Source organism: Galeopterus variegatus, unplaced genomic scaffold (genome assembly GCF_000696425.1).
Source record: "Galeopterus variegatus unplaced genomic scaffold, G_variegatus-3.0.2 Scaffold2546, whole genome shotgun sequence".
NCBI classification, from domain to species: Eukaryota; Metazoa; Chordata; class Mammalia; order Dermoptera; family Cynocephalidae; genus Galeopterus; species Galeopterus variegatus.
Window position 1 is genome coordinate 60,469 of NW_007728657.1, and position 26,037 is coordinate 86,505.

Consider the following 26,037-nt stretch of genomic DNA (forward strand, 5'->3'; position numbering starts at 1 on the left):
CAGGTGAAGTGACAAGAGGGGAAGCAATCACTAACTAGCTAATGACCCAGCTGGAAGCTACAGTCTGGGATTCTTGACTCCTCGTTCTTTCTGCTGCACATCAGTCTCAAAACCATGATTTTTACGTAATGATTGAGAGTGGGGCAGAACACTGATATAAAATATGATGGTGAAATGTTTATCTGAGATCTTTGCTTATAAAATCCTTCCCTCTCCATTCTGCAGCTTGATCTGAGAGGTTCTGAGTGTTAGAACCTTTAGTTTCCAATCATGCCAGCCAATGAGATATTTGCAAGAATTTTCTATAAGGTTGAGAGGATGGGGCTTTCAGGGAAGTCTCATGAAAACATTTATCTAGAGGTATGTGGACATCTCAGCAGAGGGTTGAAATTCAAATGCAGAATTTTAGGCTGGCTCCGATGGTCTAATTCTTAAGATTGTATTTCAGTGCCAAATACCTCAGAACCAAACAAAATTGTAAATTGAAACTTGGGGATATCCCCTGAATCTTCTCACTAAATTTTTCAATACTTCAAAAGTTATTAATACAGGCTGAATTTTTTTATGACTATTATTTTGCAAGATTTAAAAAATTTTAACTTGCATCCGTGATATGAGTAAGATTGTTTAACGCATGTGGCAGGTTGGTTACAGGCAGAAGCTTGAAGGCTGCTTCTTGGCACCACAACTGAGGTAGAAAAATAGGCACTTTGGGTACCCTAAGACAGCAGACTAGGGGGGCAGTCTGGTTGGAAAGAGGGGATGGAGATGTGCTTGCATAGTGAGGGTATAATTTTAAGTTGGATTCTATGTTCCAGACTCTGACACTAATGGGGTTTATGGAGGTGCTACGCACCACCCCATCCCCATTCTCCCCTTGATACTGCTTGATAGAGAAGGGATGGAATTTGCTTCACTGCAGGTGCTTAAGTAAGTCCAGTCGATAATGTCAGCTTCTAGCAGCCCTGAGCTAAGTGGGAAAGAATACTCTGATTGGATAAATGATTTCTGCCATATGTGAAAAATCAGGACACAGTGATGCAAATCTATGCATTTGCAACTTCAAAGCTACTTTGAATATACAGGGATTCTTTGAAATAAGACTGCGCATTCATCCACTCACCCCTTGAATATTCACTGAGAACCCACCAAATGTTAGGCATGGTTCTAGAGACATTCCATAAATGAGATATTTTCTTGGACCTATTTTAAGTAAATTAGTCAATGAGATAAGAAGCAGTGTAGAGATGTGACTGGTGTGCTGGACTTGGAGTCAAGAGACATAAGTTTGAGCTGTGGCTGTCTCTTGCTGTGTGATCTTGGAGAAATGCCTTTATTTTCTCTGAGGTACAGAGGGAGTGGTCTAGACAGATCTTCAAGAGCTCAGTCAACTCTTAAATGACATAATTCTAACCACATATCAAGTGCTTGTTGTATGAGTATGTGTTGGGTAGTGCTGAGACTCTATAAGAAAATAAAACTTAATGCATGCCCTCAAAGATCTAACAACTTCAGATGTAAAGATATGTATATCTAATATCATGACTAAGTCAGATAGTCTATAGGAAGGAAATATATGTTGCAGGAAAAATAATTAAAGCTAATATTTATTGAGCACTTATTGTGCTAAGCTCTTTATGTGATCTCTGTATCCCCATTTCAGACTTGAGGGAGGTAGAGGCATTTGCCCAAAGTCACATAGGTGGTTGGAGGCAGAGCTGGTACTTGAATTTGGATGTATAATTTCAGTCATGTTCTTGATATTTAGTCTTCATTTAGTACTAGGCGGTCTGAATGGTTTGGATCATCTATATCAAAACTAGACCCCTCTCTGTGTGGTTAGATGTTCAACACTTGACCTGATAAGTAATGACTGTGACAGGAAATGACCTCTGCCCCAAATATACTTTTAATTGAGATCATCAGACATAGAAATAAGAGCTGTCATAACCCTCAGATGCCATCTGGCCCTTTGCCATGTAGTTATAAGAAACTGCAGATAAGAGAGGTGAAGTTGCTTATTTAAAGTCACACAGCAAGTTAGTGACATATGTGGAGCCCCTGATTTCCAGTTAAGTATTTCTTCTCTCACACTCACTCCTCTGAAAAGAAAAAAGTCCTTGCTTAGGACTTGCTTAGGGGTCTTTTTGAGAGGTGGGAGGTGATGCTCTTCAAAATCCCCAGAGGAAAAGAAGTTAGTCTTCTCTCACACTCACTCCTCTGAAAAGAAAAAAGTCCTTGCTTAGGACTTGCATAGGGGTCTTTTTGAGAGGTGGGAGGTGATGCTCTTCAAAATCCCCAGAGGAAAAGAAGTTATAGCAGTTAGAAACAGGCTACAACTAACATATAATGAAGTTAGCTTTGTAAATTAAGAAGTTGGTCACTCTGTCTTCATCAAGATGGAAGAGAAAGCAAAAAAAGAGATCTCTGTCTTGTGAAGAGCCATACCTGTAGTGTCTGAGAAATATCCACCTCCTCAACATTCAGCATTTTATTCATATACCCACTGGACATGATTTTTAGGAAAGGGGCTGTTTGTGTTTATTGTACAATTTGACTGATTCCGGTTTATTGTACACATGACTGATTCTCTTTCTGCCCTCAGCATCCCAGTGACTGCATCCCTCCCTCCACTTGAGTGGCCACTCTCCAATCAGTCGGGCTCCTATGAGCTGCGGATCGAGGTACAGCCAAAGCCACATCACCGGGCCCACTATGAGACAGAAGGCAGCCGAGGGGCTGTCAAAGCTCCAACTGGAGGCCACCCTGTGGTTCAGGTATGGACTTGAATTCTCTTCCTTTTGTATCCTGTGTTTTTCGCTAGGTGATTCACTCTGCTAAGCCACTGCTCGTTGCTTGTTAGGCTGAGGAATGTGTCTTAGCATCTTGCTCCTTTGAGGGATGAGAAATTTGGGATTGAATCAGTTTCAGAAGCTAATCCAGCTACCCAGAAGCTGGAGAAGAAAGTCTTCTTGAGATAGATAAGGAAAGAAATGATATTCATGTGCAAGATATTTTTTTCCTTTCTCTTTCTGAGAAACTGCTAGAGTTTTGCAGAGTTGTGTTGACACGAGGTTTCTGGAGCCATCGTCTAAAGTTTCAGATGAGGGTTCATGGAGGAAAAACAATATATTCATAAGATACAGAAAAGTAAAAATTAATTAATTAATTAAACCTACACATAATCAAACTACCTAAAATAACTGTTATTAGTATTTTTTTTTTCCTTTTTGTCTTTTTTCGTGACTGGTAATGGGATCGCAACCCTCAGTGTCGCGCCCGTACCGTGACCGGCAACGGGATCGCAACCCTCCGTGTCGTGGCCGCACCATGCTCAACCAGTGAGCAGACCGGTCTCTATATGGGATCTGAACCCTTGGCGGGAGCGCCGCCCGTGTCGTGGCCGCACCGTGCTCAACCAGTGAGCAGACCGGTCTCTATATGGGATCTGAACCCTTGGCGGGAGCGCCGCCATGCTCCCAAGCGCCGCACTCTAGCGAGTGCGCCACCGGGCCGGCCCCTGTTATTAGTATTTTGATAAGTTACCTGTTGTCTTTTTTTCTATTCACAAACATGTCAGTCTCTACTACTGTTTATTTACATGCTTGATGCTATAGTGAACGTGTAGTTTGAACTCTGATTTTTTTTTTTTTTACACATTATACCATGAGCATTTCCTCCTGATTATTCTTCAATATATTTTATGTCTGTGGCTTTTGATTTAACCTCAGATTTTGTTTTCAAAATAAGTAGAGAAGTGTGCTTTTTTCTCAAAAATAGAGTTGAAGTATTTTTCTTAATTGTATTGTCTGGTTAACCAGGAACTGCTGACCGATTAGCTCAATTAACCAGAACCTTCAATAAACTTAAATTAATGTAACTTCTTGTTTTCATTTTTTTTTTGTATTTGCCTTAAAGTGGAAATATTCTACGATAAGAGTCTGGTCCTTAATCCTCAGTATGCATCAGGACCCCTACAGTAGTTCTTAAAAATGCACATTCTTTTTTTTTTTTTCCTTTTTGTCTTTTTCCGTGTCCGGCAACGGATCGCAACCCTCAGTGTTGCCCCCCCGTACCGGACCGGGACCGGCAGCGGGATCGCAACCCTCGGTGTTGCTACCGCGCCTCGCTCAGCCAGTGAGCAGGAACCAGTCTGCATGTGGGATCCGAACCCTCGGCGGGAGTGCCACCGCGCTTCCTAAGCGGCGCACTATAGCGGTGCGCCACTGGGCCGGCCCAAAATGCACATTCTTGAACATCCCAGAAACTACTTTTTTTTTTTTTAAAGATGACCGGTAAGGGGATCTTAACCCTTGACTTGGTGTTGTAGTGCGCCACTGGGCCGGCCCAAAATGCACATTCTTGAACATCCCAGAAACTACTTTTTTTTTTTTTTAAAGATGACCGGTAAGGGGATCTTAACCCTTGACTTGGTGTTGTCAGCACCACACTCACTCAGGGAGCTAACGGGCCATCCCTATATGGGATCCGAACCCGTGGCCTTGGTGTTATCAGCACCGCACTCTCCCGAGTGAGCCACAGGCCGGCCCCCCAGAAACTACTTTATTAGAAACTATGTAACATGAGTAGAGCCCAGACAAGCAAGCGAGCAAGCAAGTCAAAAATCCTCAAACCCCAAAATCTCTGCAGGTGCTGTGAGTGTGTACCCTGGTTAAGGACTTCTGTGATAATGTTACAAACTTATAAATCCTGGCAGGTGCTTTTTCTAAATCTGCCATCACAGCCATCTTGGAATTTGTTTCTATTCATTGATATATATTTTTTCTCGACCATGAGTCACATTTCCCCCTTTCTTTGCATGTCTAGTAATTGTTGACTGTATTCTGATACTGTCATGATAATATATTGTGGATATTGTAGAGATTTTGGATTTTGTTATCTTCCTCTAAAGACAGTTCAGTTACTGGCTGATCACATTGAACTTGTGTAGACTTGATTTTACACTTTGTTAGGGTAGATCTGTGGAAAGCCTAAGGCTTTTCTAACTTAATGGAGCTCAGCGTTTAAACTCTTTTCTCTGGATCTAGTTGAGGACTTGGTTTTAGACCCTGTTAGGGCAGGTCTGGAGTAGCCCTTCCTCTAAGGCATGCTTTTTCCTAAGGCATGGCCTTTTTGGATGCTTGCCAGGGAGGTCTCTCCACTCTGGTGGGCTGGAAATCCAATGTGCCAGCCCCACTCCACCTCTAGTCTCTCTGTTCTCCTCTCTACCCTACAGCTGTCTCTCTCTGGTAAGGCCCGCACAGTCTCTTTCTGTGCTTACACAGCCCAGCCCTTGGCCAAGGACTTGAACCTCCTCCCTGCCCCCACCAGCAGCTTCCTCCTCTCTGATGCCTTGCCCACAGACTCCAGCTGCTTTTGCAGCTTGGGACTCTGAACTCTGCCTCCTCAGCACAGTGGGACCACCATGCTCTGCTCAACTCCACTCCCTGAACATGGTAGGGAAGCCAGCTGGAGTGAATGTGGCTAGTGTGGGTGCTTCCTTTTCTGTAGGGACCACAGTCTATGCTGCCTGCTATCCAGTGCCTGAAAGCAGTTGCCTATATACTTTTGCCTTGTATTAAAGTTTTTATGGTGGGAGGGTTGGTCTGTTACCAGTTACTCAGTCACATCTGAAAATTGCTTTTTGCAAAAGAAAGTCTTCACATCATTACTGATCTAGGCTTATCTATTTTAGGATGGGAACCTCCCGGCTTGGCGGTTGCTATGAGACTGTATGTTTGGGTCAAAGCTTTTCGTAGTAATAGAGAAACTCATTCAAAGCAGATTAGGAAAAGGGGGGATGTATGAGGAGGCTACTGGGATATTGCTTAAAACAAGGGCAGCAGATCCAACTCAAGAGTACCTGGACTTGGGAAGTTGGGATGCAAGATTTCTTTGCTTGGTTAGTTCATTCAACAAGTGGATTCATTTCGCAAGTATTTGTTAATCACCTGATGTATGTTGAGCTATATACTGTGCTTGATGCTGAATGCAGTGAAGAATAAGAAAGAAGTTACAGTCTCTTTTTCACAGAGCTCATGGTCCAGTGGGAAGCGAGACATTGACTCAATAATCATGCAAACGGTAGAATTCGACGCTGTAGCAAGTGTGGCGTGAAAGACAAGCAAAACATGTGAAACAGAGGAGTTAATGTAGAAGGGGAAGAATAGCAGCTAAGATTTCCTTGAAGAAGAGACTAGGGCTGGGGATGCGTGGGGGGAACAGCATGTGCGAGCGAGACATTGACTCAATAATCATGCAGACGGTAGAATTCGACGCTGTAGCAAGTGTGGCATGAAAGACAAGCAAAACATGTGAAACAGAGGAGTTAATGTAGAAGGGGAAGAATATCAGCTAAGATTTCCTTGAAGAAGAGACTAGGGCTGGGGATGCGTGGGGGGAACAGCATGTGCAAATGCCCAGAGGCAGAAGTAGACCATGTCAGCGGCACTTAAGAGGGCCAGTGTAACTGGAACACGAAGTGCCAGGAGAGAGGAGAGAGGTAGAAGGTGCCAGAGCATGCAGGGCCTAGGTGGCCATGTAAGAGTTTGGCTTTTCTCCTGAAGACACAAAAAACAGGATAGAAACATGATCCGATTTAGGCTTTGACAAAACCCCCACTCTGATTGCTCCATGGGGGATAAGAGCTTTGATAGAGAGTTAGAAGGCTCTTCTCAGGGTCTCTATCCATTTGAGGGCTATGTGGCATCTTCATTCCCTGGTCATTCAACAAATGTTTATTGAGCATCTACTTTGTACCAGGCATGGTGCTAAATTCTGGGACATGGTAGATAAATGATGTCCTCCCTCTCTGTGTCTCTGTTTCTTTCTTTTGGTGGTGTTTGGAGAGTGTTCCATGCACAGAGCACAGCACATACAAAATAGCCAGAAATTCTCACCCTTATGAGCTTACATTTTAGCAAGAGAATAACAGACAGTGAGCATGTGAGACCCTGGTCTGCGTGCTGTACATGTGTTAACTTATTTAATGGGCAAAAGTGCCCTATGAAGCCAGTTACAGTTAGGTCAGGGAGAGGTCAGGGAACTTGTTCAGGGTCATAGCTATGAAGTGGTGGAGCTGGGATTTGGACACTGCAAGTTCGCCTGCTGCATGGCTTTTCTGCTCGCCCACATCTCTCTGCGGTTCAGCTCTCCCTGCCTTCTCACTCATGTAGAGAAAGCCTGGTGAAAAATGCCCACGCCTGCTGCCTACTTCCCCCCACCCCCAATTTTACCTGCTGTCCCTGTTCTAGCCCTGTCACTAGCTCATTGGTGTCCAAATCCTGACCCTGGTTGGGAAATGTGCCACCCACTCGTCCAGTTAGCTGTGGCCAGGGAACTTGGGCCATGTGTGGGGCTAGGCTCAGCTCAGCCATTCCTCAGGGGCTGGGACTGTAGAAATTCCAGGAAAAGGAATGAACTGGATGCACAGCCCATAAGATACGTGCACCTGAAGTTTATGCCCCTCCCTCCAACAGCTCCCAAGGACCCGTTACTCTTCTTGCCTGTAATTTTGAAAACCCAATGTATGATTTAAACATTTGTAGCCATATACTGAAGAGACGCAAAGTGTAGTATTTTTTCAAAAGTTATTTGGAATAAATTCCTTATTTTTATCATAGGAAGTAAGTTTTTTTAAAAAAACACTTTTTTGAAAAATGAAGAGAGGACTTTAAGACAATTGCTGCTCTTGACTTTAAGTGGGTGTGAAAACCTCTTCTGAAATCTGGAGGCTTGCCCTTTTCATTCCCAGAAGAGAGCATAGCCCTGTTTGTATCTTGCCTAAGTGCTTCTGCCGGCTTCTCTCTTCATCTCTGTGTCTCTCTATCTCTACATCTGTTTCTATTTCTGTCCTGCACCGCAGCAGCTTTTCCCCTCTCAATTATTTGGTCCCCACCCTTCTCTTTCTTATTTGCCACACCATAAAACTTTTTTTTTTTTTTGCATGCCTAGTGGTTTTATGTTCTTCCTTGTATAAAAAGACAATGAGTACAAGACCATTTTATTCTCTCTCCTTAAATACAAGGGTACTTTAAAAAGTTCATGAAAAGATTTGTATTACCTTTTAATTCTGCTTTTCCATGAACTTTTTGAAGTAACCCCGTATAAAATTAAAAATCTCAAACATAGGCGATGCCCTGTTCTCTCTCTCTCTCTCTCTCTCTAAAATGCCAGTTGGTCTTGGAAGAAAGTTTGTTTCAAAGCCTTAAATACTTTTCAGATCTCTTGACTCACTCATTGGGCAAATGTTTTGTTGAGGACCCACTGTGTGCCAGGGCACTGTGCTAGGTGCCGATAATATTGTGCTGGAGAGATCAATATAGTTCTTATCCTAATAGAGCTCAGGGGCTAGCAGAGGTGAAGCGTAGACCAGGACAGTTTGGTGTGACTGTTGCTGAGATGTGGGTGAGTCAGAGAGTCCTGAGAGTATAGTTCTTATCCTAATAGAGCTCAGGGGCTAGCAGAGGTGAAGCATAGACCAGGACAGTTTGGTGTGACTGTTGCTGAGATGTGGGTGAGTCAGAGAGTCCTGAGAGGCCAGATGGGGGCCATCTGAAATGGGTTTGTAAGCTGCTACCTGGACTCAAGGTAAGATGTGACAGCTGATTAGGAACTCATCAATTGGATTTACAGCTTGGGAGTAAATGCTCCAACAAAATAAACCATGCCAAGAGAGACGGTACTTGGAAGACCTACTTTAGAGGGAGGGTCTCGCTGAGGAGGTGACTTACCAGCTGGAACCTGGAAAAGGTGATAGAGCCAGCAAAAAAATGACTAATGTCTTCCCTGTCTCTGTCTGTCTCTCTCTTTTGGGGGTGGTGGGAGAGTGTTCCATGCACAGAGCACAGCGCACATAAAGACCCCGAGGCAGGGAGGAACTCGGCGTCTAAGGAACTGAAGAGGGCCGATGTCCTTCGAGTTTTGCTTGGAGGGGGCTGACTGGAAGGCCTAGGCTGTGCAGGGCACATAAGCCGAGGTGAGCAGCGAGGGTTTTATTCCAGGGCCTGGGAAAGGGAGTGATGGGTTTTGAGTGGAGGAGGAACATGAGTCTGATTTAATGTTTTTAAGATCACTTGGGCTTCTCTCTGGGGACTAGAGTAGAAAGAGTTAGGGGAAAAGCAGGGAGATGAGTTTGTTAGGCTGTGGCAATGCCAAGGGGAAGATCAAGGTGGTGAAGACTAGGAGTGGCAGTGGGCGGAGGAGAGATGGATGCTGTGGTGTGATCTTCAGGACTGAGGCATTGGAGGTAAAGGAGCAAGTGGGTGGATGGCTCACCTACATGGATGGCGATGGAAGACTTGGGGGAGAAAAAGTTTTCTTGGGGGAAGATTGTGAGTTCAGTCAGGGGCATAGAAGGTACGAAGCTCTGGTGAGCCATCCTGCAAAGATGTCAGGTAGGCAGTTGGATAGCTCAGATGCAAAGTCCTGAACTTTCTAACTGTCAGGTCTGTGGAATGCCACAGGACCACACACTCCATCATCAGAAGGCTTGGAGAGCATCTGTTTGAAAGGACATATTCTCCACACCCTCCATAACAATCTTCCTCAATCCAGAAGCAATGGACTAAGGTGAGAACCAGAGGAGAGATCAAATAAACAGGGTCACAAACAGACAAGCTCATGGGGCTCAGGCAATGAAAGGAAATGACTAAATTGGCCAAATGTCAGGGAGCACTAGGGAGTGGTGGGGAGTAGGGCACAGCAGAGTATGTGCCTCATGTCAAGAAGGCAGACACTATTCAGTCCCTGTAGGTTGTGCTATGTAGGAGTGTGGGTCCAATTTTGCCTGGCTTTATAGCTTTGTTTTTTCAAGAGGAGACAGGAATCTGAATTTTTTATCTGAAGTTTCTGATTTTGAAGTTTTGGTCACTAAATCAAACTCTGGGTTAGATTTGGCTCAAGGCAGATATCCTCAAGTTCATATCCTCTGGAGTAAATAAGAACTGTGCTACTTCAAGGTTTATCACACAGGGAGGGAGGTAAGAGAGAGGCTGTATTATATGATTTCTAAGAATTGTGCAGTTTGGAAAAGAGCATTGCGAGCAGCCAGATCCAGGTAGTTTCTCCTACAAAGCTCTAAATCTTACTGAAACAGGAGTCTAGGGTTCTTTCAGAGGAGCCAGTGAATCTTAATTCATTGGCCTGACTATGGTCTGTAGGTGTCAGATGAGACAGGGAACCACTTGATCCATCTTGAAAGAGCCCCACGCCTTTTGGTGGGACCATGCCCTCATTCCCTTTTCTATTTCAGCACAGGATGCAGTGGTCTTTTGGTGTACAAAACTTCTATTCAAAGCAGCTTTGCAGGGTTTCCATGGCTCTTCAGCTTATGGGATCTAATAATACTCCAGTTGAGAGTGGCCTGTATAATGCCATTGTCACTGAATTCGTTCCTCGCTGCTTCCAGACCCTTTAACCATATTCTGCACAGAGATTCCCTGCAGAGGATACTTTGTTCTATTCCTTATCCATCTCTGTGCTGGGCTTTCAAAAAACGTGATTCTTGCGACTTTCTGGGACATGTTTTCAGCTGAAAGAATGATCAGAAGGCCATCTTTTTAGTTGGAGAGTAATCAAAATATGACAGTGTTGAACCATAGCCCTCACCTCCAAAGACAATACTCTTGATTCTTTCAAACAGATGTTCAGACATATGGAAAAAGCATGGGTAGTTCCTTTAGGAGAATTCCTTACAGATGCAGAAACCTGATAGCTCTTTCATCCCAGGGAGCAGTAATGAGCTTTGCAGGGCAGAGAGTGAGAGGCTGTGGTGCACCTGTTCGTGTTAATTCCCCCCAAGTCCCAGGCTGGAGGAGGCTGGGGAAATCTCCAGGTTTTCATCTCGTAAAATGGATTGTGGGACACTGATGTTCATTCTGTTGGATTTCAGCTTTTGTACTATCCGCAGCTCATCACTTTGAATGATATCTGAGAAATGGAAAAAAGAAGTTAGACGGGGTTTTCTCCTTTCCTGGCGAAACTGGAGTTGTGACAGTAGGCGGCACTCCCTTGGCAATTGGCCTGGCATATTGGCTTTTATTTGACTAATACCATTCTGTGCTTGGTGAGGTCCCTCCCCCCTCCATTGTTAAGACATGAGACAAGAAGCAGGCCTTGCTGATACTCATTTGTCTTGATCAGGGCTGCTGTGTTGGCATCTGCAGAAGGTTCAATCAGACCTTCCGGAGGTGGGAAAGGAAAAGAGGAATCAATTGTGATCAGGAGGTCAGATCTTCAGAAAAGGTTGGAGGAGGAGAGTGTTCTGAGATCCTTGGGGTTTCATTTGCTTGTTCATTCACTGACTCAAAATAGTTACTAAGCACCTACTAGATGCTAGGCACTGGGAATATGGCAGTGAATGGGACAGACAAATCCCTGCCCCCACAGAGCTGATGTTCTGGAGGGGGGCGAGGGGAGAGAAGCAGCACAGCTAATAAATAGGAAAACTAAATAGTATGTTGGAAGGTGATAAGTCCTATGGGAAAAAACAATCATGGTGAGGAGAACAGGGAGTGGCTGGGCAGGCCACCCTGAGAAGGAAGTGATGGGGTGAAAGGTGCAGGCATCTGGGGTAGAGTGCTCAGGCCAGGCGGACAGCTGAGGCCAAGCCGGGCGTGGTCTTGGAACAGAGAGGAGGCCACTGTGGGAAGAGCAGGAGATGGAGAGGCGGGTGGGTGGATCATGGGTCTTGCATGCCTCTGGAGGACTTTGACTACAAGTGATGGGGAAGCCAGGAGGGTCGAGTCTGACTTCGGTCTTAGCAGGATTCCTCTAGCTGCCCTGTGCTGATGAGGACAGGCTGTAGGGGGGCAGGGGAAGACACGGGATGGTGAGGGGCTGCTGCGGTGGGGCGGGTGACAGGATGGTCATTGAATTGGTAAGATGGGGGGGAAACGAGACATGGTTGGAATTGGAGTATATTTTGAATGTCGGGCTAATGGATGTTTTGAGAGATTGGCTTTGAGTAAGAAAGAGGAGGGGTCATCCTTCTGTATGAAGTTGTAGCCTTAGGAATGGCTGGAGTCCCCACTACTTTCAGAGGGAAGACATCTTTTAGAGGTGACTCGATCTAGCCTTTTCCTTTATAGATGGACTGAGGTGGGGTATAGCAGAGCGGACTGTGCCTTCGGAGGTACTGTCCTGCCCACCCTCTCCTTGTCCATACCAGTCTCTTGATTATAACAGTGATTTCATTAAGAACTTTCAAAAGAGTACAGTTCAAACCAAGTACATCGTGGGCTAGTCGTGGCCCCCTGTGTGTCCCCGGCTGAAGCCTGGAGCAGTCACAGAAGACCACGTGAAGGAATGGAGGCCGCTGTGCTGGCCTCCAGGGGCGAGCAGGTGGGGAAGTGGGGAGGGGGTGCTAGGCTGGGCCGAGCAGGCACAGCTGGGGGGTGATGAGGGGGCAACAGGCTGTGCTAACTCCCCTACTTACCCAAGACACCGCAATAAGTAAGTGGTGCTTTCAGTACACTTTAGAAGACAAATTGTCATACATGAGCCTCAGCATAACGTTTCCCCCAGATGTAGGCAGAAAACAGCAAGCTTCCAGAATCTTGGAGAAACAGTTGTTCCCAAAAGAGAAATTAAGTCTGAAACTTGCAGTATTTTTGGCAACCAATGGGAACATACAGAAGAAATTTCATTTGTCCTACAAACAATTTCTGGGGCCCCTACTCCATGCCGGGGACTGGGGCATAATGGTGAGAGCGACACTTGCCATGTGATTTCCTTAGAGTGACCTATTTAATCTTTGCAGCGATGCCATGGAGCGTAGGTGGTAGAGTCACTATGCATGTTTTACAGGCCAGGATGTTGGGACACATGGTGGTTAAGCAACTTGCCTGATGTCACCCTCGGCTAGTGAGTGGTGGTGCTTGGTCTGTGCCACCTCTCAGAGGGATAAAGAGTGGTTGTTCTGAAGAAGGAGGCTCTAGCATTTAGCTTTAGGGTCTCTAGGTGACTCACTGGGCTGCAGTCTCTCCAGTTATAAGGTGATGAAGAAATCACTACGTCTTTCAGACTAGTTGCTTCAGTTCTGTCAAGAGTAGTGAAAATGCTAAGCAAAAGTGCCCAGTGTGGTCTTTGGCACTGAGCAGGCATTTATCCATTGTTATTCTTTCATTGATGTGGCAGTAGATACATGGATCTGGGATCTTTCGAGCTCTGTTAGCCTAAGATTAGATCACTGTGCCCGTTCCGGCTTTTTCTGGCTGAGTTAACCAAATCTGAGACTAATCTAGGATATAGAGAGTGCTTTTAGGGTTGCTTATTTACATGTTGTTTGTTACATGTGTGACCTTATTTCATCCTTGCAATGACACAGTCAGTTGGGTTATTGTTCCCATTTTACAGATGGATAAGGAGGCACAGGGAAGCAAACATAACTTACCTAAAGTCAGGCAGCTAGTAAGCTTTAACTTCTGGATTTGTATCTTCCCACCTGCCCATTCATTCCTCCATCAGCCGTGGCTGCACGGAGAATAACAAGCACATGGACTGTGTCTGGGTACTGGTTCACAGCTGGGGGTATATATGAGAGTGAGATGGACCAGGCTTTAGAAAAGGGTCCTTCGCAGTGGCTTAGGGCAGCACCTGCTGGCCCTGTGATTGGAGCACTGGGCATTTGGTTCTGCCTCTGAGGGACTCAGGTGAAGCTGGCTTTCTCTGGTCCTGTACGAGAGGAGGCACCTGCTTAGGTGGATTTCCAAGCACCTGTCAGCTGCAGCGTGTCACAGAGATGGTGGCCGTGCCTGGGACATTGCGGAGGCCCCCAGCCATCTCACTCTGACCCATCTGCAGGTCAAGGCTGATGTGCTTTAGGAGCTCCTGTGTCCCCAGCTGGCCCTGCCATCCTTCCGGGTGCCCTGTGGGCTTAGTGGGTGTGGAGTCTGAGGCCTCTTTATTGAACATTCAGCATTTTCTAATTTGGTCCAATGAATGAGACTCCTCACTGCCTTGCAAGGCGCCAGCTCCATTGACAAGAAAGTCATTAACTGGACCATGGGGGGCTGGGCAGGAAAGCGGGAAGGCGATGGCCTCTCACGGGACCCTGTTCTCTCTCGATTCTGGAGGACAGTGGATGTCAAAGCTGTTCATTCTGAGCCTTTTGGAAGATGCTGGACTGACCCTGGCAGTAACCACGTCTGTTTATTGAGTGCTTACTATGTGACAGGCACGGCACAAGGATTGGCTCAGACAGGTGTGTTGTCCCTGCTCCGTGAGTGAGGAAACCCAGGCTCGAGGTGTTAAGTGACTTCCCCAAGGAGCACATCGTCACGAGGGAAAGCATGCTGACCCCGATGGAACTTTTCCTGTGCACCAGCTTCAGGAGGGAGTGCTGCTGTTATTAACCCCATGTACGAATGAGGAAACTGAGGCTCAGAGAAGCTGAGTGGTTTTCTCAAGGTCACAGCACTCTTCAGTGGGGATGATGTTGATGCTTGCCTCCTAGGGTCATTGCAAACATAAAATGGGTTAATACGGTGACGTGCTTAGAACAGGGTTTGGCACACACTGCCTGTTGGTACGGTTCCTTCTTATTACTTATTTTTCCTTTGACCATCCATTAGGATTATAAAAAGAGAGAGACAAAGCACTTGTTCTTAAGTGGAAGTTTTGATTTCATGCTGTGACCCCTGAGCCAGGGTGGACATGAGTTGGCTGCTGATGACACGGGTGACATCTGCGGTTGTTTACCAAGCACATGCTCCTTGCTGGGTGCAGCTTTCATCCTCACACGTCGCAGCGACTATCCCAGGCAAGGAGACTGAGCCTCGTGAGGGCAAAGGACTTGTGCAAGGTGTGCAGGCCGGACGTGGCAGAGCTGAGCTTAGAAGCGTGTCTGTTGGACACCTTGGCCCGACCGTCTGGACCACACCGTGCAGTTCTCAAGCCCACTGCTTAGTGACTGCTGATTCTGAACACTCTGACATGGGCCTGGAAAAGTTCATGTGTGTGTATATAGATGTGCATGTACATACAACACAGATGAACACACACATTATAGATTTTTAATATATAAACATATATACATATGTATAAAAAAAAGTTTGTGGAAAAATAGAATTAAAAGAGAATATGAACCTTTCCATGAACTTTTTGAAGTACTGTTGTATGTGTATACATGTGCATGTATGTGTGTGTGCCCTTGCATTTTTATTCAATTATTTATTATTTTGTTAGTTCTTTAATATATACTCATTGTTTAAAAAATACAGGAAAATATAGAAAAGGAACTAAAAAGCACCCTCTGTCACCTGACGTGAACTGCTGTTACTGCTTTGGAGTGCTCCTTTTCAGTCTTCTTTCCTGTGCTGCACACTGAAGCTCCTACACCAGCTCCGCCTCCTTACACACTCGAGTCTACGTCATGTTATTTTGACAACATCAGGGAGGAAATAAAGCATTTACTGAGTAAGGTCAGGAATTGTTTTAAGCGCTTTTTGTGTATAGATGGATATGATCCTCTGATTTTTTCTAGGCAATACTTGGAGACACAGAGAAGTTAAGTAACTGGCCTAAGGTCACACAGGAAGTGGGTGAACCATGAACTGAACCTAGGTGGTCTAGCTTGAAAGCCCACACTCTTCCCTACTTAGGCCACAAAGAAGAAATAGAAATCATTAATGACCCTGAGATCATTTTCCAGGTTGCTCCCAGGGGCTCTCACTGTTGCTTAAGTATTTTGAAAAATTGAGGAGATAAATCTAGGTTGATCAAGCATGAGGTAAAATTGTTCTCCTCATGAGGTTGCCCAGGCCCATGTCATCCATCAGTGCCTCCCCACCCACCTGGCTTCCTTCTCCCCCTGTGTTTGGCGCCAGCAGCCAGAAGGCCACTCCCGGGTGCAGGCAGAACAATAGCAGCTTGTAGGGCAGGTGCAACCTCACCGGGCTGTGGGCTTCTGTTGACACTCCCTAGCACATCCTGGTGTGAGGGATGAAGCCAGGGTGAGGAGAATCCAGGGAGGTCTGTGTAGCCAGCACTGTGGCTCTGGGACATCTACACCCTCCAAGGGGATTAGCTCCCAGGTGCAGACAGTGATGATCACACCTATGCTGAGATGGTTGCAGGACTTACCTGACCATTCTTGCCCTTCAGCCTGAGTTTTCTCCCCATACGAGTGGCATGACTGTGAGCAAGGATAAGCTGATCTCCTGGAGCCTCAAGTTTCCCAACAGCAAATTAGAGAGAATGTAACTTATAAGACTTCTGCAGGAGTAAATGGGAATGTGTGCAGAACACTACTTAGCATTAAGTAGTAAAGATGGCTCTGGTTTCAAAAAACAATTCATTATACATTAATTTAGGGGGAGGAAATGCATTCATATGGTTCAGAATTTGAAAGGTACAGGCTATGTGCAGGGCAAGGTCTCCACCTCTTCTTCCTGAGGTGCCAGTGCCGCTGGTTTCTTGAACATCCTTTCAGAGCGGTCTGTGTTTATGCTTGTGGTTGTATGCATTGTCCTTATTGCCGTGATCACCAGCGCTGTGATTTATAAAGGACCCAGCAGAGTGCCCAGTACATTTTAAATTCCAATAAATGATCAAGGCAGTTATTACTGTTGAGCTGCAAAAGGTGTTGCATTTTGATTTTCATTGTCCTTATTGCCGTGATCACCAGCGCTGTGATTTATAAAGGACCCAGCAGAGTGCCCAGTACATTTTAAATTCCCAATAAATGATCAAGGCAGTTATTACTGTTGAGCTGCAAAAGGTGTTGCATTTTGATTTTCTGAACAGGAATGGAAGCCAAATTGATCTCCATGGTATTTGTTTAACCGAATATGAAGGTACTTCAAAACGTTCATGGAAAGATCCATATCATCTTTTGTTTTGTTTTTGTTTTAATTTATCAATATACAATGTAGTTGATTTCTGTGTCCCTTTACTAATTCCTCTTTCCCCCTCCCTCTCACCCTCGCCCCCCATCTACATCATATCTGTTCACTTGTCTTAACAAGCTTGAGGAATTGTTGATTGTTGTGTCTTCTTGCTCCGCCCCCCCATTTGTTTGTTTGTTTATTTATTTTTAGCTCCCACAAATAAGTGAGAACATGTGGTATTGCAGCATGTTTATTGCAGCACCATTTACAATAGCCAAGAGTTGGAACCAGCCCAAATGTCCATCATCAGATGAGTGGATGAGGGAACTGTGGTATATCTACACAATGGAATACTACTCTGCTATAAAAAAGAATGAAATACTACCATTTGCAGCAACATGGATGGACTTAGAGAAAATTATATGAACTGAAATAAGTCAGGCACAGAAAGAGAAATACCATATCTTTTAATTCTATTTTGCCACAAACTTTTGGAAGTATCCTCATAGACCTTTCCCTGTGAAACTTAGGTTTCTGGTTAAGTGACTCCCCCTTCTATTTGATGTTTATTATAAAAGTGTACATGCTGTTCTAGTGAATACAATTTTTGCAACCTGCATCAGGTGAATGCATATTAAACCTTGGATACCTGACCCCAGGCCTAGTGACATAAAATAAACCATCGGCATATACTTGCTTTATCACACATCTATCCACCCATCCTTTATCTATCAGAAAATGCTCCAGTAAAGAGAAAAGCTGAGTCCTGTGTAGTATCAGTAAGGACATGGCGCCATGATTAAAATCCAACAATAAGTTGAGTAGGATGACAAGTGGTTTCCCTCTTATCCTGTATTTATTCAAGAATTATTGATTGGGTCTATACCACATGCCAGGCTCTGAGCTGGGTGTTCTCTGCCAGTTTGGTACATGGATGGGAGGCATGGACATCCCTGGGAGCTTGTTAAAAATGCAGAATCTCAGGCCCAATTGCAGCCTGCTGAGTCAGAATCTGCATTTTACAAGATCCCCAGGTGATTTGTGTGCATATTACAGAGTCTAGACACATTATGCTAAGATAGGACTCATCAAACTATGCCAACCAAACCCAGCCTACCACCTGCCCAAGTTTTATTGGCACACAGCCACGTTGTTTATCTACATAATGTCTGTGGCTGCTTTTGTGCTATGACAGCAGAGGTAAGTCCTTACTGTATGGTCTGCTGAGCCTAAAATATTTACTCTCTTGTCCTTTACAGAAAATTTTGCTAAGTGGAGAGGGCGATAGAGTAGTGAATAGAACAGACAAAATCCCCTGCTCTCAGGAGCTGGTGTTCTGGTGGAGGGAGACATACAACAAACAAATAAATCTACAATCTTTCAGGATGTAAAAAAAATCAAGAAAAGTAAGGCAGGAGGGGAAGATGAAGGATGACTGTGAGGTGGTGAGGATGCTATTTAGGGAAGAACTTCTGAAGAGGTGACATTTAAACAGAAATTTGAGTGCAGTGAGAGTAAGCTGTGTCACTATCTTGGAGGAAAGTGTTATAGGAGAGGGAACAGTGTAAAGCGCCTGAGGCAGGACCTTGCTTGTGTCCACCTTGGACATCAGTACAGAGGTAGAAGCCAACTGGGTCTGATTCAGATATTAAACATCGACAGTGAATGTCATTTTCGGTTTCCATGTGAGCTTTACTGTGGCATTTTAGTGCCTTTCATTACACCATGAAATGTAGGTAGAGCTCCCCAACTCACAGACCAGGAAACTCTTCTATATGTCACTGGGTACAGTTGCACAGGTTTTACACTGCACAAAGGCACTGCATCTCATGAAGGCACATTCACATTTGCATATTTATTAAGACAGTGTTCTGACATATACTTGCTAAAGGTACAGAGAAAGGGGTGTCTTTTGCTAATCTGCACAAAAAGTGCCAGACAAGCTAGCAGTGGCCCTGGTGGTTTAATTCTTTAAAGGAGAAAAAAAGAAAAAGAAAAAAAAAAGAAAAAACCTGCATGTGAGTGTCTTTAGGTTAGGACCTTAGTCTCTCAGTCTTTGTACTGGTTGCTGAGCTCATTTACATTACCTGCCTGGCACCTTAAGGTATTTGAATTTAACTCTTGATAGCAAGAAAGGTGTTTCTGCCGGTCTGGAAGACATCCCTCCTGCATTCATTTCTTTTGGACGGGGTTTTTGCTGCTTTCTTCTTCCCACCCTCTAAGTGACTTGGCTGTCTAGAGTGGAGGAGTGGGGTGCAGGGGTGGGAGTGCTCTCAGCTTCCTCTTCTGCCTGTGCCTCGCGGTGCACTCTCAGCTCACATGCTTCTCCTCTCTGAGCTGTGGGAGCCTCTGCTCCAAAATGAGTGGGAGTGCTCCATGAGCAATCTCCTACCTTCGAAGTACTTGATTCTATGACTCAGATTAAAAGGTGTTACATGAATAGAAGTGTCTGCTTCAGTTTTGATCTCTTTGAGGTGGGAGTTCCACCTTCTCTTCAGCTTGGCTTGCCTTAACTTGCAGCTCCAGGATTGATTCATTCAGGGACTTGAAGCTTGTTTCCCGCCCCCCCCTCCTTTTTTTTAAGAACTTGAGGATGATTGAGCTAGGTGGAGACTTAGAAATCATCTAGTTGAATGACTAGTATGTACGATTCATATATCTTTTTACTAAGGGCTTCAGCTACCCTCTTATTGAGAGCTTCCTATGTGCCAGATTTTTGCTAAAGTAAAGTTTAAAGTTGTCTCATTCAGTCTCATATCGAGCACTTGAGGTGGGTACTGTTATCATCAGTTTACAAGTGACCAAACAGAGGCTCAGAGAGGGGGTGTGAACTATAAAGATGACACAACAACTAAATTGGCAGAACCATGACTCAGGTTGTTAAAAGTAGGGGTTAGGAATGTATTATTTATTGAGCATGTGTGATAGGTCAGACATTATTTAAGCAAAGACTTGCATTGTTGTAACCCTATGAATTGGGTCCTCTTATCTTACAAATGGGAAAACTGAGCCTCAAAGAAATGTGTGAATTGCCCAAGGTAAGGCTTATGCAGGTAGGAAGCAAAATCAGTTCAGGTTTCTTATCTTTTTCTCCTTCTCATCCATTTCTCTTTGCCTCGTGGATTTTTATGTGCATCCTGTTTACCTGTTGGCATCCATCACAGGTCTGTGCATCTGTGCCAGGGAGAGAGATGTTGGTACTTTGGGGGCCTCTGGCTCAGCCATTTCTTATGTCCTTCCCTCTGCTACCTGGGGCCAAGCTGCCATCATTCTTTGTCTGGGTGACAGCTACAGCCTCCTAAATGGATTCCCTGCCTCTGCTTGTGTGCCTTGTCCAGTCTGCTCCCTGCACTGCTGCCAGAGGAATCTGTTCAAAATGTAACTTGGTCCCCACCAATCCCCTGTTCTGAGCCCTCTGTGTCTCCCCTTACTCAGTACACACAGACTCCTTACCATAGACTGCAAGGCCCTGTCATCTGGTCCCTGCCCATCTGTGTTCCTCACTGACTCCACTCCCACCCGCTGCCGGCCTCCGCAAGCACTCCGAGTAGGCGCCTGCCTCAGGGCCTTTGCACTTGCTGTTCACGTCTCCCAAATATGCACAGGGCTCTGTGCTCTGCTTTATTCAGGTCTCAGCTCAGTTGTCACCTCTTCAAAGAAGCTTCACTTGATTCTTCTATCAAAATAGTCACTCCTTCTTCTGCCATCCTCTGTCCCTCTCTTTGTGTCACTTTTTTCAGAGCTGACATGTTTTATCTTCCTTCCCTCCTCCCTGCTCTCCTCCCCTTTTTCCCTCTCACCCATCCACCCAGCTGCTCATCCACTTGTCCTATGCACCCATCCCTCCGTCGTCTCTCCGTCATCTCTCCATCCCCAGTCCTGAGCACAGTGCCTGTCACTTGGTAGGCACTCAGTCAGTTGCACACACAGTAGTCGAGTGAGTGCTGCCCAGGCTGACCAGAGTAACAGCGCTACTGTTAACTTTGGGGCACTGGTGAGCCCTGTGAGTCATGGCCCCTCAGAAGATTGATCCCCTGGGAGTTTGGGCAGTGGAGGTGCTGACGCAGGCGGCTCCTCAGTGGCTTTCCTGTGCTAAAGGAAGCGGAAGAAGGAAGTAACAATGATTCAGAAGGACCAATTCAGTTCACTAGGATGTGCCCAACTTCCCCTGCCTGTCATCTCTGTGGCCAACGTGACTTGGGTTCGCCTGAAGCAAACAGAAGTCGTGACTTGATGGAGTAGTCACAAGTTAGTTTTATAATGATTAAGAAGGGGGAAAAAAACCCCTTATTTTTCACTTTCCTTTTTTAATCAAGAAGTATGCCGTGGGTGTTCCCTTGTGGTTTTGCAGTCAAAGAGCGTATTGTTTTGAGCTCCGAGTTCCCCCTAGGGGCTGCAGCTTTGCGTGTATCTGTCTTTAACTTCGAACTCATGCTTTTAGGGCTGTGCTAGGATTGGGGGTCCGGGGTCCGTCTCTGAACAAGTCACAGGCTTGTTTATTGTGTGCAGAGCGTGCCTGCCAGAGCTCCTGTTGTCTTCCTGTTTCCGAGGCCCGTCCCCACCCCCCGCCCCCTCCTCCCGGCTGTCCTTCCCTCCTTGACCTGGGGTGGGGGGGCGGGCACGGAGCTGATTCGGTGGAAGGTAGGAGCTGCAGAGACTGGACTTGGAGTGAAAATCTGTCCCCAGGGGACATGGGATGAGCCATCAGCATCCGGTGGGGGCTTGTGGGCAGGCATTGAAATGAAGGGGGTTTAGGTCTGGGCCAGGGGTTTCTACCAAGTAGTCTTGGGGAGAAAAAGTTCAGAAAAGTGTTATACCCAAGTTCAGACAGTGGCCCCAAAGCAAGCCTGCAATTGTGTCTCTACTGAAGATTTCTCTTGCATGTGTTCTCACTCTTTCTTACACACTCGTGTGCCCTCATTCTCATGCACTTTGTCTTTTTGTGTGTATTTTTGGGTGGACTTGTTATTTTCTTGCCAGGGGAGCAGGACAATTAGGCTTGATGCTCCTTGACTTTGGCCCTGGGTTGCTGAGGTTGTCAGGCAGGCATGTCACTGCCCCCACCTTAGGCCAAGACATAGCCATGCAAAATGCATTCCCAGGAAGAAGTTGGGCTTTGGGAAGCCGTGACATGTTGGGGACCTGGGTGTGAGGCCTGGCTGCAGCCAGTCCCGTGTCCCCTCTCAGGAGCAGGATGGGAGTGACATTTCTCAATGGGGTGGTTTTCCTCATCTCTTGAATCTATATTCAAGATGAGATGCTAACAGAGTGGATTTTATCCCCACCCCCCACCCCTGCACCTTGCTGGGGTATCTAGGAGGTCAGACTGGGCAGCAAAGTGCATTCGGTCGACAAACGGAATGTCTGCTGGGAGAGACAGATACAGGAATAATTGAGGTCACAAGGGGGGCATTTTAACAAAGAGGTTAATAGCAGGGAATGGAGCTAGATGGCCTGGGTTTGAATCCTGACTCTGCCACTTACTGGCTTTGTGACACTGGACAAGTTACTTAACCTTTCTGTGCCTATCAAGTGGGATGATGATAGTACACAAACAAGAGATGATGATTGCAAATCATTAAGCAGAGGTCCAGCAGTATGCGTTCAATAAATGTTAGTGATTCTCTTATGTTTATTGAGATAACAGTTATAATGGAGAGATAAAGGCTATCATAGAGGGAGGGGGTAGTGAGGGTCTGGGTCAAACTGCCCACTCTGCTTCAGTGAATCTGGGACAGCTTCCTGGAGGAGGTGACATTTGAGTGGGGTGTTGGAGGATGTAAAGGAAGAATGTTCCAGGCTTCAGGGGCAGCCTGGTGAGCATGCCAAGGTGAAAGGAACCCTGTGTCTGAGAGCTCAGGGCCTGAGTCTGTGCACAGGTGTGTTTTGGCCCACTCAGGGTTTTAAACAACTGTTGACACTAGTTACCAATATTTACAAATTAGGAGATTTCTCATACAAAGTTGTTTCTAGCTGATGTTAACATCAGAAGATCTGGCACCACTGGGCCCACTTCCTGCATGGCAATGGTTATCAGAAGCTGAGCAGTGGCCCTCCCTTAAGACCAGGCCTGGGCTGCCCAGTCCCCCACTGCTAACCAGGCCTAATATACTCATTTACATGCTCACCTAGCTCCTCTGGGCATCTTGCTGGTGACCCTGGGCAGGGGTTCAGAACTTGCTTTGGGAAATTCTTAGAGAAACGAACCCAGATCCTGCTGACTTTAATGTCCAAGTGTCTGCTCAAAGCCTTTCTTTCAGTATAGAAAAAATACTTCCAACTGTAAAGCTGACCCTCCCTTCTCACCTTATCCTCCTCCTTTTAAGTAGACTGGGAGTCCATTCTGATTCACAGATTTTGCATAGAGAAAAAGGAAGGATAATTGAGGCTGAAATTAAATTCCTCTGCTAGCATGTAGACCTGGCTGGTGCAGTTGATGTGAGCTCTCTTATGCCTGGGAGTGGGGAGGGGGTGTGTATACGTTGGCTTCAAACTCAGAAGGTAACAGACTTGAACTCCACAAATGTATAAGAGGGAGCAAGTCGGTTTTCCTTGATCCCTCCAAATTCCATGCTTGCTGAAAATGAGTGCTGCAAAATTTATTTGCATTCTGTCAGTCAGCGAAGGAGATTCCAGCTCAGAACTGGATAAGACAGATACCCAAATAGGAGAGAGACGATATGTACGCTCTTACATAGCAATAAGGTTTGTCTTGGGTATTTACTATGAAATTTATCCCCTCTCCCACTTAAATTGTGGAGAAGCTGCATTCTCTTTGAACTGAGTATTGTGTTCACACTCAAATCCCTTTAAGAAAGGAGGCTTTGGGGCTAGCTGGGATTCTGGCCCCACAGAGTTGGGCTGGGTCTTATTTTTCCCATCTGGAGGTCATTGCCAATAGCACCATGCCTGTCCAGTGACTGGTGTCCATTTGGGGGCTATGATGGCCTTGTTTTAAGCATGTGTGACTTGCAGGAAATGGGCACACCCATTTGCAGTCACGTTCAGGACCGTATGTGGCTGTCATCTTGGTAGTGATCTTTCTCAGTTAACAGAGACCTCAGAGTTTGAGCCCAGAATTTGAGCCCAGGCCTTGACAACCCATAAGGAGTTAAAGTGAGCTTTTCCCTCTTATGAAAAATGTCATTTCCCTTTCCATAAAAAGGTTCTTCCTGGAAAACTGTGGCTTCTTAGCTTGTCACCTCCCTGCTATGGTTCCAAGCCTGGTTCCAGCTTCCCAAACCTCACAGGTCCTTAGCTTCAGGATTCAAGGTGGGATGGTGTTCAACTTAGCCAGGGTAGGTTGTAGACTCATGAATGAAGAACTGAAAATAGGAGCAAAGGAAAAGGGCTTTTGGGCATTAAATAAAGGGGAGGAGGAGGGAGCCACGAGGCTCCCGAGAGAGTTCAATGTGGCTGAGTTCCTCATGAGTGCTACGTCTCCACTTGAATGTAAAAAGAAGAGTTTTAAGCAAAGAGGAAATAGGAGGAGCAGGTGTTGCAGAAAGGCGATGGGCTGGGGAAGCCGCCGGACTTGCTTCTGATTTCCACTTGCACCCTTCAAAGCTGGATAGCTTAGGCAGCGCAGTTAGCCTCTCTGAGCTAATATGTGGAGACACAGGGCCTGGTTCAGGGCTCAGCATGGGGGCGTGGAGCAGGGCAGTGGGGCTTGTCCTTCCTCTGTGTCTGTATTCTAAGAAGGACTAATAAAGGAGTGGTGACATGAGCTGCCTTGGTGATTTGAAGGAAGGTTTGATAGCTGCTGATGTTTACTGAGCACTTACTATGTGCCAGGCACTGTTCTAAGTGCTGTACACATATTGTACCATCTAATCCTCACCACAGCTCGTGAGATGGGTGGCTGTTATTATCCCCCTTGTACAGATGGGGGCTTGGAAGCATAGCTGGTGTTCTGCAGTCCTGACAAATCTCAGATCGGAGACATGGATGGGGATGGAGAAGGCTGATGGTCAGAGACACCATGTTCTGGGTCAGGCACTTTACTAAGAGTTTCATACCCATCACAGTGGAGCAGCAGCCCACTCATGGACCTGGTGCTGAAGTCAGCATGGGTGAGCGAATCATGGATGGACCAAGCTGCCCTCAATCCCTTGGACTCTGTCCCTGTCTTTTAGCACACCCTGCCTCTTGGAAACCTGGCCAGGCCAATTCCCCTATGGTGGCATTGGGCAGGGTTGCTTCTCCTTTAGAGGAGCCTCAGATAGAGTTGCTGGTGGCATCCAGCACCCTGGTAAGGGGACTCATACTGGGGGTGGAAAGTTGCCCAAATGATGAGAGGTGCTGTCACCCAAAGAGGACAGTAAGATCACCATGTCCACGTGGGATGCTCCCCTGTGAGTGGGAAGGTGAGTGGAACTGCCTCTAGGATTCTGTCGTGAATGTCACATCACTCAGCTGTGACATGATGCCATTGACCCTCATACCATGCTCACAACAATCCCAGGAGAAAATCATAAGAAGAATCATAATAGCGAAGATGAAGAGTAGCATTTATTGTGCACTTACTATGTGCTGGCACTGCTTCTAAGAGCTGCGCTTGTATCCCCTCATTTAATCCTGGTAATTCTGATGTAGATAGTGCTCTTTCCGTTTGTATGTGTGTAAAAGCACTTTCGGAGGTCTGAGTACCCTGTCCAAGGTCAACAGCCAGAGTTTTGGGCATTTGGGACTTCAGCTTAGGTTAGCCAACCCTTAAGCCCCTAGTCTAAACTACTGGGTTCTGCTGCCTTGGAATTTCTTGTGCTAGTTTCCCAATGGCAACACCAGGGCCCAGATGGTTTCAGTGACTTTGCAGATGCCACATGGTTAACCAGAGGCCCCGAATGGGAGGCACATTGTCGCACCCTCTCTGAGACTCTGGCTCCAGCTGCAAACTCCATCGCTGACACTACAGTTCTGTGCACCCACGGACACATTGATGACCAGGGGACACGGGGCAACATGAAAGGAACACGCTTGGCCTTGACAGAGGCCCAGCCCCGGCGCTCACTTGGAGACAGTTGAAAGGAAAGTTCCCGATAAGGAGGCGCTTTATCACGCCTCTTGACAGACTGCACTTCCGCCCTTCTGTGCGTGAGCCTTAAACCTCTTCCAAGTCACTGGCCGGGAGCCCGGCCGCCTCCTGCTCCCACCGAGGGCCCTGGAGGGGGGGGCCCCGTTAGCTAGCGGGAGGGGGTCTGGGGTGGGG

At 46.1% G+C, this 26,037-nt stretch overlaps 1 protein-coding gene across 8 annotated transcripts in view; it reads left to right on the forward strand.

The window, feature by feature from the left end:
* NFATC2 (nuclear factor of activated T-cells, cytoplasmic, calcineurin-dependent 2) overlaps positions 1 to 26,037 on the forward strand; it is a 169,665-nt gene that overhangs the window by 43,975 nt on the left and 99,653 nt on the right. For all 8 annotated transcript variants that reach the window (XM_008582238.1, XM_008582236.1, XM_008582234.1 and 5 more), the window contains exon 3: positions 2,606 to 2,777. In XM_008582238.1, the coding sequence (XP_008580460.1) occupies positions 2,606 to 2,777 (172 nt within the window). The remainder of the gene's footprint in view (positions 1 to 2,605; positions 2,778 to 26,037) is intronic.